Source organism: Lissotriton helveticus, chromosome 6 (genome assembly GCF_964261635.1).
Source record: "Lissotriton helveticus chromosome 6, aLisHel1.1, whole genome shotgun sequence".
Classification (NCBI taxonomy): Eukaryota; Metazoa; Chordata; class Amphibia; order Caudata; family Salamandridae; genus Lissotriton; species Lissotriton helveticus.
Window position 1 is genome coordinate 2,058,488,804 of NC_136067.1, and position 16,485 is coordinate 2,058,505,288.

Below are 16,485 nucleotides of genomic sequence, written 5' to 3' on the forward strand. Positions count from 1 at the left end.
CATTAGCTATGAGACCTATTGTTCACGAAAGCTTGGTCTTAGGTTATTTTTCAGTAGATAAATATTTCATCTGGCCAAAAAATGCTTTTTAACCCATGGCTAGAGGAGTTAATTGCCTTCTTACAAATGTCAACTATCCAGATGGTGGCTGTATCAGTTATTAAAAATAAAAAAAATGCTGGAGGCGGTGATCTTAATCTTTTAAGAAGGATAATAGCTGTACTTGAGGATCTGCCAAATATAAAAATTAATTTTGCTAGCTTTCATGCTTCCCAAACGGATATCGCTGTATCTTTATGTGAGCTCCTCTCATTTCTGACGAACATACTGGGCCTTGTGTAATCTCCATAGGAATGCATTTGCTTTGGGTTGGCACAGTGGGCCCAGGAAGAAGTATTGCTTGGCTCAAGCTAAATCCTTATGGAACTTGTAGCGGGCTGTAGTGTGTTTGAGACAATGTGATTTCCATTAAGACAACTGATTAAATTTAACATAACTGCATAGAAATTGATTAAAGTGAGGGTGTTCCGTTTGTGGCCACTTGTGACAAATTTTGTTTGCCTCAGAAAATGTACATGCAGGTAGTGCAGAGGGGTGCCGCGGATATTAAGATCAATATGAATTTTGAAGGTGGCACAGTAGTCTCATGTTTTGGTGGAAAAGTTTTGTGCCTCAGACTGAATTCTAATAGGTGTAATAGTGGTACGTGTTATAATTAAAAAACAACATACTCATAGTATGGCAATACAAAGTCTGATAAACTAAAGTTGCCTGAACTGCAAGTTTCTGTAAACTTATTGTATTTTATACAAAATTTTGCCTGCAAGCTGGCTGCATCTGATACAAACTTCAGCTTGTGCATAAGATGCTGGCCTGAGTAGGAGGCTAACTCCAGCATCATTCGTAAATGTTTATTTTATAAAGACATTCATTATAGTAACCCAAAAAAAACCTTTAGGATTTTTTTTTTCTAACGTAGCGAACAGCAGATGGGTGAATGTGAAAATGGGGAGAAGCACAGGTTTGACCAGTGAGATTGGGTGTCACACAGCCTAAACTGCCCTGCAGGATTCCAGCAGCCACAGAAACCAGCAGCTGGCGATTAACCGGTACTCCGGAGCAGCCCAAACTAAGAGCTAGATGTGTCCTGAGGCCACTTTAGAGCGGTTAGCAGCGCTTTACAACAACCCGCATAAAACAATTTAAACTTAAATAAAGAAAGGGGGAGGTGAACGGTTGAATTGGTGCCCTCTGTAAAGCAGCCGCCATGAAGATAAAGTGCGGTGTGCCATGCTGCTTAAAAAAATCTAAACAAATAAAAAAGGATTTGGGCGAGCTGCGCTATAAGAAAGAGCAAAATGGAAAGGGGGTGTGTTTTCCAAGATTGTAGCGCTAGCTAAGTAACCATAGTTATATGAATGTTTGGATGTGGGTCTTTAGATATGTAGGCACATGCACTTGTATGCACTAGCACTGTTTGGTAGTTGTTGGTCGATCGCACTGTTTCGCACTAGCCCTTTTTTGCTAATTTTGTTTTTTAAAGACATATCTATGGTGTATGTATTTTAATGCTGTTGTACGAATTTTATCCATTCCTTTTTTGGTCCGTATACCTACTCAATAAAAACCATTAAAAAACCCAGATTAACACACCACATTAAGAAACAAAAAAGAGGGAATACCATAGCTTTAACTGTCATTCCTTATAGATTTGGTGGCTCAAGTTCTGTTGTACTGCATTATAGGTGGTAGTACGATGGAATACTTAGCAGGGCAAAGAATAGGGGTTTGAGGAATTAAACTACATTGTGAGAATATTGGTATTTGAAAGTCATTGTTTTGTTTTTACTTGTTACAGAAAAGTGCAAATGTGTGCAAAATTGGCTTGTGGTTATTGTAAATATTGTGATTTAGTAGTGGTGATGCTGCACAGTGCTTACTTTACCCTGCCATTGTGACAGCAGTAGGAGTGATGTAGTGATATTGTTTCAGGAGGTTATCTGCAATGGCGGCTATTTTGTTTATGATGTTTGGTCCTTGTTACAGTAATATGGAAATAATGCCCCCTTCCTGTTTATTATCTATGTTCAACTACTTCACCCCTCCTTTAAGAGGATGCGTTGTACTTTCAAAGTTGTGCAGATGGCACCCATATAGTTTTCCATTGGTTACGAGACCTTACATGGGTCCAGAGAAGTGTGACGAGGGTTTCTTTTCTTTCTAAATTTCACTTGTGTGTCGATAAGAACTGCATCAGAATCAGTGAAGCGTGTCACTTCCTTTGATCCTTCGGGTAGGAGAAAAGGAAATTGAGGTAAAGGACCATGTTAATCCCCTTTTTAAACTCATTTTTATTGGGTTTTGAATCTTCGGCAAAAAAATGTTTGCATATCTTGTTTACTCATAGGATGGTAGAAGTATTAAGTAGCAAATAGCAGGCTTTTTAACGTGCTTTTTGCCTGTCACCTTAGGAAAGCAAGAGTTAAAGCAACAATCAACAATAGCCTACTAAGTCCCGTAGTGACAGCCACAGCTGAATTAAAAGTGTGGAATTGAAAAAGGGTTCAGTGGGACTAAGAAGTGGGGAGTATTTGTTCTTGTACTTAGTGGATTTATAGGAGTCGGAAAGGGCAGGAGTGTCTCATGGGGGAAGAACAATCCCAACCAGCAGGTCCAAGGGAGAGTCCACTATTTGAATAGCCTCTCAAAGGAGCATCACATGCTCTCCTGAACGACACGTGGAGCGTACGCATTATCTCAAATACAATGGATAACAAACAGTTCAAAGTAATGTAAAAAGAGATTTTGAAATTAGGTGTTCCCTCATCCCCTTAAGAGGGTAGTATGTTATCACTGGGGTCGCCCAAAACGCCTTAGTCTTCAGCTATTGGATGTTCCCGAAAGCCCCTATCCTCCTTCTCCTTGTGTGGAGCCCTACTATTGGCCTGGGCTCAACAGAGGTCTACCGATCACCATGTTTCACTGAGGGTGATGAATCCCCCTTGATTTACGTTGGCTGTCGTAGATTCTTACATGTACGTGAATTGCCATGTGAACAATATAATCACCTTGATTTGCCGTCTAAAGTTTTAGAGATCTCATTAAATCTTACTACAATCATTGAAGTAGAGGAAAGCTACTACAATCATTGAAGTGAAGTGCTTCAAACCTCAGCAGCTGGGGCAGTAAAAAAGAGCCCACGTCTCCCATACTTTGGAAAATATGCATAGGCTTCCAGTCTCAGATCTGGTCCAATATAAGACCTATACTTTAGATCATAATGCACTATGTAGAAAAATTCCCTCAATTTAAAACACCTTAAACTTTGTCTGCCTGAGTGAATTTTATGATCAGCCGAATAAAAGTTGCTGACGCCTTTAAGAAGTATTGAGAAGAACACTAGTGGGAGGACTTTACATAATCTATTCTGCTTATTGTGAAATTCCCTACCTAACTGCTATTGATGGGAAGAGTGTTCTAATTCAGAAGCGTTGAAAGCACCCCCCTTCAGACTGTCATTGCTGTCTGTCAACAGTAATCCGTAGTTGTCTGTCCAGGTGTTAACGATTAATAAATGCTTTCGATGATTACAATAATCTAGATGAGTTTAAAAGATGCAGAAATATTATTAAGGTGTTCTTTTCCGAGTTCACCCTTTAGCAATGCAAAGACGTAAGGTGGAATCCAGTATGAAAGGCTATACAGAAGGTTTGTAATATATTTAGTAAGAAGTTTACTGTGGTATGTGATTGATTGTTTGGCAACCAAGCATTGTTTGACCAGGCCCTCTCTCCCTTTTCTTGCCAGAGGCTTACATCACACCTGCACTACAAGGGGTCACCACCATATGTTATTAATCTGGATCCAGCTGTGCATCAGATACCGTTTCCAGCGAACATCGGTAAGTGTCCATGGTGTGGTCGGCATCTCACTCTTGGCAAAACGTTTGAGAGCACAGGGCATTAGATGTGAATTTACTGAAAGTGTATATTTTACTTGAGAGCGTGCAGGAATTGTACATTGTAGCGGAGTCTACAAACCAGTCACACTATGAAACATGAATGGAATGAACACACACCATTCTTTCTTTTCCATAATCCTTGTCTAAGATAGTCCTATTAGAGCTGGTGTGAATCCTTCAGAATCGGCACGTGTAATTTCCCTCGGTTTTAGCAGTCCAAGTTGGAAATAATTATTTTCTATGGTTCACATAAAATCATAAACTCTGAGTTACCATTTAGCCTTTTTCTGTCTCTCACAAGTCCTATTGGTGTAAGTCCAGCCAGTGGCTATAAACAAGCATTGGCAACGTCAGTAGATTGTACCTATACAAGGGCTATTGGCTTTGCCAATGTGTTTCAGCCATGTTGTACAACAGCTTGACTACTGTCCAGCATGGTTTAAAGGTAGTGGTCTGGAGTGTCGCGAGTGGGGTGTCGTGAAGTGTTGTGGAGTAAAGTATGCATGGTGTGGTAGTGCATTGCCATTACAGACAACATATTTTCAATTGAAACTACCAATATATTTGCACAGACATTGAGATTTACTTATAAAACTGTTCAGTGCACAAACGATAATGTGAAAAAATGGCATCACCTAGTGTATTGATTTTTGATCGTATTAAAATATGTTTCCAGGACACTTGTGCTTCATTTGTGCTTTCCTAATTCTGATATATTCTGACATAGTTACACAGTTCATTTACAGACATTTACATTTTGTCTACTAGAAAAAATCCTTTCCTCTCTCACACCCCAGATTGTCCGATAAATCCATTTGCTTTGAAGTCCGAAAAAGAAAAGTAAACAGAAAGCTCCCTCACAAGATAGAACCCGACATTTGACCTCTGTCTTTGAAAGCACAGCAAATGTGACTAGAACAAAAAGTAAAGGCTTGTTTACAGAAAATGACAATTCATGGAAGAATACAGGTGGGACAAAGATAGGCTGTACAGCTTAAAACAAATCAAGCCAGTAAACAGAAAGCATCAAATGTGAGTTGCGATTCACAAAGCCAATGGTAAGCAGTGGGCAGAATGCATTCTTAGTTCAGCTTGGCCCCAGAAGTCTTTAGCAACCAGACAGCTGTGCTGTCTTGTAGGCTTCAATTTAAAAACTGCAAATATATCCATATAAAGTGAACACTTGGGCTAATCCATAGCTGCGGGTTATAATGCCTGAACATGTCTTTATACCAGTCTCTGCTTTTCCAACCTCAATAATTATTCCTTTTTGTGAATTATTCAGTTTGTGCCTCCCATTTTCTCTTGCCACTTTTCATTCCTCCACTCAGTTTCTTTGCTTATGCTGATTTGCGTGCATGTACTCCAGTCTCTGAAAATATCCAAAGATACTTGCCTTCAAACACCATCCTTCATCTTTACCACTGACTTTTTTTGTGCCCATATGCCTTCCTTTAAACTACAGCTTCTCCTTTAAACACCCTCTTCCCTCCTCTCTCTGTACCTTATAAATTTGTCCCTGTCTTTCCCCGCTATTCCTAGGAGTATTGCTCAAGGTGGGATATCCTGCTGCTCCCTTTTCCTTCGCCCCCGCAAATTTTCTCACTCAGCCTTATCTTTCAACTTACTGAGGTTACCCTTTCTTCAATCACATATCGCAACATTGATGCACCTCTAATTAATAATACTCTTCCTAGCTTACCTTTCAAGCTGTTCCTACTCTGTACAGAGAGCTGCATCAGTTCCACATCTATAATCACTTCAGGGGGCATCCATCAAGAGTCTGCTATTGGCCACCTCCTTTCTTCTATACACAACAACCATCGGCTACACCATCTTGTCATTCATTTTTTCCCAGGAAGCTATTTGCTGAGGAGACTCAGACCTCCTTCCCATCCGTTACAAACTCTCTGATTCCGGAATTTGCACACTGCTTAATGGACACCACCATCTGCACCAAGATCTTAGTCTTGTTCATTTCACCCAAGGCCATTCTATGTCCAGTCTTTCATCTTACAGTTTTGTCCACCACCCATGGGACCTGTAAGTTTGGACCTTAATCTTTTCAACCTTTATCTTCTACCACTTACGTAACGTCCACCCCTACCCACCATGGTGGTAATTTACATTGTGATTTTTTTTCTAAGTCTTTGTAAAGTACAAGTTGCATTTCGGTGCAAATCACAGAACACACTTCACTTTTTATGAGTCACTATTTCTTATGTTTCTATGTTGATGGCACAGTTTTTGTTCTTTGCTAGCATTCTGTTCAGTAGTGTAGTCTAACTGCAGAAAATCCAATTATTCCATAGCTCCGCAATTGTGGTGCAAGTATTACATTTTCGGTACCACCCCTAAAGGTTTGATGCAAGTACAGTCTGTGGTCTGAAGGTCAGTCATTTAGTCTGTAATATAAGTGATGCAAATTTATTAGGGTGATGTTGGGAGCCAAGGTTTCCATATCCTTTCCTGTGTTGTTTGATTGATGAACAACAGTTGTCCACTCATCTAATATCATTATGAAGCCCACTAGTGGGTGCTGTTTCTAGGTTGTGAATTGCTTAAGTCTTATGTCCTTATTTATGGAAATAGAAACTTTCCATTCCCAGGGCTTTTTGTTGCATACATGATGTCCTTATCCCAAAGGGAAACACGTTTTCATAAAATGTTTAAGATTTTCGACACCTAGCTGAAAAAAAAATTGACATTAAATCTGTTTGCTATCTGTGCACAATGAACACTGTTTTGTCCACTAATTATTTTAGTCAGTCGTATTAAATATTTCCCTGCTCTATTCAGATACATAAACGACTGGCCCTCTTTCAATGTAACTTTAACAAACCTTCTCATTGGGGTCATCCCTTCCAGCCCAGGAGTCCATTGAGCAGACCTCCTGTAGCAGAGGCCCTCTTCTGATTTTGTCCACGTTGCGTTGTCTCCCAATTCCAAGTAAGAGTTACTCAGTGTAGGAGCATTCTTAATTTAATACAATCTAGAAAAAATTGTAGAAAACTGACGTAATTTAGTTTTTTTTTTCTTTTGGGCGTTTTTTCTGCCAATACCCCTTATTCTTAACTGCCTAGAACATTTGAAGTAGGACCGAGTGGAAACATGAGCTGGCGATAAGTCGGTTCACTGGAGATGGCGAACAGCACATTACAGAAAGTCCAAAATCTGAGTATAAGAAGTCTACAAAGGCTGGACCCTCACCAAAAATAAAATTGAGGTTATAAACGCTGAGAAACATGAGAAGTGAGTAATCTCTTACTTGATGTAACAGAGTAAAATCGCAAATGTACATCACCAAAATAGCCACTATATTAAAATGCCTCTTTGCATTATTGATAAAATGTACAGCGATCTGACTTCATCTGCCTCTTTTTGATTATTTCCCAAATCACCCTATCCAACAACACATGACGTAGACATGCTGGCAGTTGATGAAACAATTTTATTACAAGAGATGGAATAAGCTCTAAATTGCCGTAATAGAATCAGGCTTTGGGCATGGGTGGGCTTCCAGGGCTGAAAGAATCCTGCACAATTTCAAAAGTATATTAAGGGCTTTGTGGGAGAAAGACACTAGGAAGGATCATTATAGGTGGGATTATATTCTTTCCTTTCAAAACTGACAAGGGAACATTTATATGGCTACAAATATTGCCCGATTACACCCATCTACTTAGTACTCTGTGTACATTTTCCCATACATTTTACTGTGACCACATTTGTTGCTATACATTGATTTACTGACTCCTACAATTCCACTTCCTGTTAATAATGAAGACAGTTTCTATAAAAAAGGCATCCTAAGTGGAATAACATGCTTGCAAAAATAATATTTGGAAAGCAATTTATTTGGGGAAAATAATTAATTGTTAGTAAGTTTAGGGAAATGGCCTTTTAAAGATTTTTCATAGCTGCCTGTTAAAAAAACAAATAGCTTTCTCCATATTTCTTCCTATTTGTGGATTCTAAGCAGGAGTATCCCCTGTTCCAGGTTTATTTTGTATTGTTTTTAGAGCATATACTGAAAGCATTTGGGATTAATATTCTCTTTAAAAGTACCACCTTCATTATAAATGATACATAGCCAGCCGTTTCTTTGTTTCAGCTCCTGTTTGTCCATTCCTGCTTTAATATAGTAATTCAAGCGTGTGCGGGTCTCGGATTCAAGCTGATATTTTATGTAAAAACTCGGCTGTCATTCACTTGAGCCTCTTCTCAAGAGGTTATCTCTGTTTTTGTATTTTATTAAATCACACAGTATGTCTATACAGTTTCTAAGGATCAATCATAATGGCTAGTGGTCATATTACACAACTTATTCTAGTATTCAAATCTGTCTAACTCTACTTGTCTCTCTACAACCTTAGTTTTCTCTTCAGTAGCAAACCCACTTTAGTCTCACTCTACAAAGCCAATCTGTAGGTCTAACCTCTAAATGATTCAGGTCTCTTTCATGCCTGATTCCCTCCCACCTTGGAGTAAGAGCTGCCACAAGAAGCATGCATGCTGGAATCCCCAAACCTTTTGCTTTGTACTTGTAGCAAATTGTGCTATTGAGGAGAACGTGTGAGTCGGTTTTGAGAATCTGAATTGTTAAACTATGATCTTCAGAATACAACTGGAAGACTGTAGACTAATTTTTGATCACTGAGTTAGGACCGTGTACGCGAAAACCTTTTCGTCAGGAGATATTAACTTGAAGCAAAGTGAGTTTGTATTAATTCAGCAATAAACTGATGCCATTTAAACCAACTTGCAGAATGACGGTTTCTCACATAACTGAACATGTATTTTATGTATGCAATGTGCACGTTCACCCCAAAGGGCTTCTTGGCTCTGGAAAACAGATGTTTGTTACCCAGTTTAATGCCACTCGTTCTATTGCCCTCGGAAGGATGAAATGATGAGCGAACCACCGGTATCTGAACCTGTGATAGGTGATGAGTCAAACACATATGCCCGCAGTGGTGCATTCATCCACAGAGTCACCAGGCCTGGCAATACATTTGTGGTTACTTGCTTGAAGGCAACACACTAGGAAAGAGGTTCGGTTTCACAGTGTGGGCCTGAAAATATACAAAGAAGTGCTACGTTTTTAGTAGGGAGTTCCTACCACTTTGAGTATCTTTTCTAAATGGCATGCAGTTACCATCGTCTGTAAGTGACGAGAGACCTTGTCGCCACAGTCCCAATTGAACAGTTTCTCTTTCATAGAATATATCTTGAACAGTCTATGGGTATTAAGTTGCTCTGTGTGATTTAAGTGGGGTCATTATCTTCCAACGTCTCATTCACAAAACACTACTCCATCAATTGGTTTCGTGTAATCTTCTGACATTAAGTTCCTCTGTGCTAAGTTTATTTTCTAGATGCAACAAAATATTAAGCCTATTACTGTGGAAAAGCATCGATGAATAACCTTTCTGCTCAAACGCCTTTCTCTGTATGCGGTTGACAGATTAATTCTCTAATGCAAGCTGTCTCTTGTTCTTTACTACAAGTAAGCATGTTTTCGTCATAATCTTATGTAGTCAGAGAAAAAATATTAAATGCATTTATTTTATTTTCTAGATATCAGAGACACTGTCAAGTACAAGGAGGTCATGAAACAGTATCCTTTTCAAAAGAACTTCCATCATTTCACAACCACTGTGAAGCTCGGAACAGAGCCTGGGATTCAGAGCCACTTGAAATCTATTTGGTTTTCTTTTTTTTCTTTTTTTTATATTTCTTTTTATTCGCAATAAACATGAAATAAACATAACAATGCATTGGAAATAAATCGACAGTATTACAAAGTGCCGGGAGCAAGGGATGTCTGGCGACAGGATATAAGCAGAGTATTAAAAGCCGGGGCTCAAGGGGGATCCGGGGCGTCGTTGTTTTTCTTTTTAAGTATAGATGGGCTTGTTTCCCTGCTAGTTTTGATGTGCATTGACTTATGTCACTTGATATTATTTTGTTACGTTTTCACCATGCAACAGTTTATGAAGTATTGTACAAAGCTTTGTATTGGTCTTTTCTGTTGCTCATAAGATGTGCTTTTACAATGGTTAGGCGATGGTGACTTTCACAATGGTTAGACAACGTTGTGTTTACATTTTCAGTACTCGTAACTTTTCAGATCTGTAATGGTGAGCTGGCACTACATTGTCCCCTCTGTATCACATCACCAATTAGGAGGCGCCAGAGAATTGTGACAAAGATAAATCTTCCCCTAAACCAGAAATTGCCAATCTCTCTCGGCTCATACTGGTATTTGTGGTTTCTACTGGATAGGCGCAGCCTTTAGAATCCATTCTGTCAGTGGTCAATTGTCTCTGCTCCAATGTTTACTCTACAGTCCCTGACCGTGAGAGGAGAGCAGAACATAACCAGTTGGCTTTTGAGGTCTAACAAAATACTCTACATTTATTTACCCCAGGCTAATCTTAATTTGATTTATTTTTGTAGAGCGATACAGCTACCCATAGGGCACCCTGACACTGCTTTTCTGAACCTGGCATAACCGGTATTTAAGGAATTTATAAAGTGCTCAACAGAGATGTTTTGAAGTATTTCTGAAAACGAGTATGTTTCATGTGATTCTGAACTCTAGTGGCAAAGAGTTTCAGGCGTTTGTGTTGAGAAGAGAGAACCCACGACCCTCCAATTGAGCGGTGGTAATGTGGAATCGCTAACGGATTGGCTTGTTGCAATCGTACGACTCTTGGGGGTGTATTATGTTTAAAGTGACTTTGCATATAGGTAGGATGACAACATGAACTACTTCATGACATAAAACTAGGGCCCTAGAGAGGCATCTCAAGTTAACAGTAAGTCGACGAAGAAGTTTTAGATGAGCTGATATGAACTGATATGTGTGTGCTTTTAGTCTATCGTAATATAAATTGCACAGCTGCATTTTGAATGGATTGCAATCTAGAGAGTGTTATATCCTGGTAGAAATTGTAAAATGTTTTTCAAAGTCCATAAAATAAAAAAGTAGCTATAAAGAGCTTAGTAATAAGTGTTTCATTTTAAATCCGTATCTAATATAACCCCTAGATGTTTAACAACGTCTAAAGGGACAGTGGAGGGTCCTAGTTCGTCTTGACACCAACTGGTGGACCAACACGATGTTTCTTCAAAAATAATTACCTCACTGTTAAAACACTTTGAATCTGTCACGCTCATAGTTGCTAGTGCCGTCTAAGCATACTATTAGTCTTCAATCATCTGCATATGAATAAAAGTCCTCAATGAACAAGCGTATTAGAGAAGCTAAAGATGCCACATAAATGGTAAATAGGGTTGGACTTATTGCCAAACTCTGAGAGATCCTGATGTCTTATGTAAAATCTGTTGTGATAGAAGATAAGTGTTGCATGTTTTACTTGAGGTGACTAGACCATCCTTGCAGTTTAGGCATTTTTGTTGTGGGCCCATTCCTGGTATATTTGGAGACTTGCCATATTCATGGATGGACCACTTTCACTTTGAACACTTCAGTGTTTATCATTGTTTATTTCCAACAACTCACTTGATTGTTGCTGTATTGTGTATCCATCTAGACAGTTGTAATAGTTTGCACTCTGGGCTCCTCAAGAAGGCATTTTTCATATTCTGAATATACCATTAACTTGAGACTGATGAGGGGAGAACGGAAGCCCTCTAGGGTGTGGTCACAAACCACCCTGCTGTGGTCATGAGCCGTGGTCACAGGTCATCGACGCAACGCTTCACTGAGGAACAATGATATGAGATGACAAAGATCACATTTGAAGTGTCATTTTATTCGTTAAGTCTTAAGTACATCAGAAAATGCATTTATTAATCGATCAGCCTGAGCAATGAAACATTTGAAAGGCACAATTGAAATTAGTTAGGGAAAGCAGAACACTCTAAAGTCTAGTGCCTAGAAGCACCTTAGCTATGGAGACTATCCCAGCAGGGCCTAATAGCTTAAGGGAACCTAAAATGCAAGGAATTGGGTGTGAATGGAAAATACAGAGCAAGGACAGAGATTCAAAAAGACAGAAGTATTATCTGGCTTAGGAAGTCCACCACCTGAGAGAGAGGAATTGACATCCCAAGTCAGACAATCGGCTAGCCGGAGAGCTTGCATGCAAAAGTCAAATCAGCAGAGCTCTGGCTTGACGGTTGGGTCTGATATACCTGAAAATGCGGAACCAGGTTCTATGGTGACACACTGGCCTACGCCCATTCAGTGAAGGTGGTCTAACCACATGTGTTCTAGGACACCGGAAGGACATCTTTAAAGAACATTTTGTTACGTACATTTCTAAAAATATATGTGAGAGCGGAACCTACGACAGGTGCTGAGGTGCTGTGGATTTTATTTCATGCAAGCTATCTTTCAGAACAATATGTCTGCAAGAGTCCAAGATGTGCCAACTTGTACTGGCTGGGTCTGTGTACGTGTGTGTGTGGGGGGTGTCTTGCAATGGGGCTTGTGAAAGGCTACTGTACTTTCCAGGTTTGCTCAATTGCCTCGCTGTGTTCAGTACATCAGAAATGCACGTTTAAATCTTATTTAGGTCCAGTGGATTTTGTTAACATAAGGCGGTGGCCTTTGGCCTTTGGCTTGGGCCTACAAACCCGGGATTCAGGGGATCCATGGTATTTCATTTGCTGATTTTATATAGTGAAAATTGGTCATTTTAGCCTATTTTCAGATTTTGTCAAGTAGGGCTCACATCAGACCTTCATCCTACCAAGGTCGATAAAAAAGGCCCCTCTATCAAGACCCAACTGCTGCTTTGCCTAAAATTCATTTACCATATCACTGCTGCACTCAGGAAACTGCTAGCTCCCTGAGAGATGAAATTAAAGACCCTTTGCATGTTTCATAATTCTTCCACAGCAACACACATGCCTACCCAACGGAAGGCTTAAAGCAGTACCACCCTTCAGGCTCTAATTTGGTATTTCTTAAACTCTGCTACATCTGCTGAAAAGATTTGGTGGAAAATCTGTCTGTTTGTCAGTATGTACCATCTGTAACACCTCTGCTTCACACTTGAGGGATTTTAAAGTTCACAGAGCTTTGAAAACCCACTTTCTCATCCTACAAACTGGCCACATTAAACTAGGCAAATCAGTCTTGATCATTTCATCAAAATAGTCTGCACCTTTTTTCTAAGAACGTCCTTGACATTTTTGCGCCACTGGTAGAAGATTCCCATTTACATGTATAACTCTAAGGAGGCTTTGAAGGATTATTTAGGATCTTGTACTGTGACCTCGGCCGTGACTGTGCAAAGCCACTACAACTTAAAGACCGCACATTGTACCTTAACCATCATCGTGGCCGCCACCCATTACAAGCAGTAAGGCACAAATTTGATATGCAGCGCATTGCAAAGCCCATAAACTCAATCTTGTATTTATGAGATATTTGTAGACTAGAGCTTTTGAAGCTGTGCTGCTAGATTCAAGGCAGGAACTCTCTTACGTGGGATAATTCTCTGACTCAATCTGCTTCCTTCAGTGATGAGGTTCCAAAAGGTTGCTATTACTTTAACAAAAGCAGACCTGCTAAAGGTTACCAGGGTTATTTGTACAGAGAGCTTCTGCTTCCATTGTGCCAGACATCATCTGGGATTGCACACAAACTAGCCTAAATGTGTTTATTTAGATTTGCTTTGAGTGTTGTGGTGGCGATAATGGACTGTGACGAGGATCACATGAGCATTGCCCTTACGCCTAACCAGTCGATTTAATGCTGATTAGTGTGTGTCCATGTGTGTAGAGGGAGCGTGTCCTGCAGGGCACTGTTGTGCCTAGAAAAGGGCTAAAAGCATGAGTATTGCCCTGAGTTGGAGGGCTTTTCGGTCACACGTTCCCAGTTTGATGGAAGAGCTGATTCGCAAATCGTTGTGTAATGTGGGGGCATACATGTGTGAAAATAGGCTACTATGTCCCATACATGTGATCTGTTTTTTCTTGTGGCCACATGTGGAGCACTACTTTTCTTTAACCATGTGCACAGGTATGGTCTTGGTCCTAATGGTGGAATAGTGACATCTTTGAATCTCTTTGCCACCAGATTTGATCAGGTAAGTTGGTGTGTTATTCTGCTGATGTGGGCGTGTTTTATTAGCTGCACCAGCGAAATATGTACTTGCTTAGAGAGCATTTATACGAGAAATGGTGGCATGTGATATCCGGTTTGCTTGTTGTTTCTGGAGCGAGAACTGTGTACTGCAAATTAGTGGAGCATATTGGAAGAAGCAGAGTCATGCACAGACCAGTAAAGATGCATCTTGCAGCAGGAACAATCCTCAGCTGTTTAAAGTGATAACAAAACTCTGTCCTGCATTTGGCACCTTGATGTAAGGAGGTAATTGGACGAAAGGATAAGGAAGCAGTACTTGGTATTTAAAGCACTGAAAGTTTTTATGTCAAGGCTACCACAGACCACAAATCGTGATGTTCTGGGATTAGATTGCCGTTGGTTGTAGTTATTTCGCCTTGGGCTTTCCACGTTTGGGTTCTCTGGTAACATTTCATCTGATTTTCACAGTGCTGCCCTGCTATGTTAGCGAGAATGAGAAATGTAAAATAAATTATGTTTCTCACCCTTCTCTCTCTCTCACTAGGTCATGAAGTTTATTGAGAAACAAGAAAACTGCAAGTGAGTATTCAGGGAAATTTCATTAATGCTTTGACTTGTTATCCCTGCATTTTGTCTGACTATGTGGCAGTGACTATCTTCTGGTGTACCCAAAACATTGGAACTCTTTAACCAACAATACTGTCCCCTTATTGTTATTAGCTCTGTGTACATGTACATACAACATCATTTTTCTATGGTGACTCTTCTAATGCTTTGTAGATGCTCCAAGCACAGCTACATCCAAATTAGGGATGTTTTTGTGCTACATCCAGGCTGCACAACCCACCTTCTTCTGTAGTTAAGGGAATTGTATCTTCTAGCAACTTGAATTTTGTCCCAATGCCTTATAGGTTGGCATTTCTGTGAAATATTCTGCGCAGCCCACACTGTAGAGGATTGAGCTCTATAAGCAGTTAGTCTCTTGCTTTGTTTCCGATGGGTGCAGGCATTTTCCTTGCAAGGATTGAACAGTTATGAGGGTGTACTCCGTTCATGTCCCTGTAATTAAAGTCTTTCCTTTGGAGTTTAGTTGTGCTTGTGGTAGCGTATACATGTTGATTCTGATATACAACATAACTGAGTCAGATTGCGTTGTACCTTTTATTGTTCAATTTTAAGAAAAGAACTCTAGCATATTCATTCTGTCCCTGCGACTCCTCTTTCTCTAATTAGTAAGCCAGCTTATTGCACACATTTAAATTTTTCTACATGCAAATTGATTCTGAGCCACACTCACCTTTATTTCCTCAAGGTATGTCTTGATTGATACTCCTGGACAAATTGAAGTCTTCACTTGGTCAGCGTCTGGGACGATCATTACTGAAGCTCTGGTAAGTACTTGGGAAGGCCCAGTTAAACCATAGTTTGTTTTGGGGGAAGGAATTAGTGACCTGTAGTAAAGAACTGAGGGATACAGTGCTCAAGGCAGAGACAATGCAAGAGGTCTTTGGACAGAAGCTATGCTTTTTTGTTTGCTCTGCACTGCACAACCAAGTGGCAGATGCTGCTGACAGGAAGGGGTAGAACAACAGCTTGGTTGCTTTTTGCTTAGAGGAGACAACTGTTAGAATCATTGTAAAAAAGTAACTGCATGATTAAATGTTGATTGTAAAGTGTTGATTGCCATGTACTTTCTTCATTGGCTCAGGCTTCATCTTTTCCCACAATTGTGATTTATGTGATGGACACTTCTCGCAGCACCAACCCAGTGACCTTCATGTCCAATATGCTGTATGCCTGCAGGTGAGCCAGGTCCTTTTTTACTTTGTTGATTCTTTTTCTTAGTGCAAAGGAACCGCCTATCACCAAGATAGGCAGCTTAACCATCTATGCCTTTCGCACATACTATAGGCTGTGTGCCTTCGTTCATGACCTTTCTATGAGAGACACTCTCTAAAGTGCACACATTTCAGTCTTGGCCTAACAAATAGAATAACCCTGTGATCCCCCTGAAAGCCTGGCTGCAAACATCTTTATATATAGAAAAACCCCAGGGAGTCATTCAAAGAATGCCACTGTTCTTTCCCGTAATTCACAATAATGATTCAATGCAAGTGCAATAAAAAAAAAAATAGGACTCCAGAACAATAAGTGGAACTATTTAATTAGAAAATGTAGTATAATGGAATGTAGTATTAATTCTAATGTGATCTTTTCTGAGTCAAACAGATAGTGAAGTACTGCATCTAAGAATGTCGATTTAACATATTGGTTCACGCATTAGTTATAGATATGCTGTTCTGGATGCAAACTGTGACAGCCAATATTTGAGTTCAAAAATCTAAAAACAGGGACATGAGCATCTTGAAGACCAGAATAAGGTTAAACTGCTCACCTACTGCTGCCTAAAGCAGCCTCTGACACCTCTGGAGGTCGAAAACGGTCCAAGTTCCTT

At 39.9% G+C, this 16,485-nt stretch overlaps 1 protein-coding gene across 1 annotated transcript in view; it reads left to right on the forward strand.

Moving 5' to 3' along the window:
* Positions 1–16,485, forward strand: part of GPN1 (GPN-loop GTPase 1) — a 115,916-nt gene that overhangs the window by 16,160 nt on the left and 83,271 nt on the right. Inside the window, exons 2-7 of the mRNA XM_078650126.1 lie at positions 3,808–3,901; positions 9,542–9,581; positions 13,965–14,031; positions 14,575–14,609; positions 15,343–15,421; positions 15,739–15,833. Coding sequence (XP_078506252.1) covers positions 3,808–3,901; positions 9,542–9,581; positions 13,965–14,031; positions 14,575–14,609; positions 15,343–15,421; positions 15,739–15,833 — 410 coding nt within the window. The remainder of the gene's footprint in view (positions 1–3,807; positions 3,902–9,541; positions 9,582–13,964; positions 14,032–14,574; positions 14,610–15,342; positions 15,422–15,738; positions 15,834–16,485) is intronic.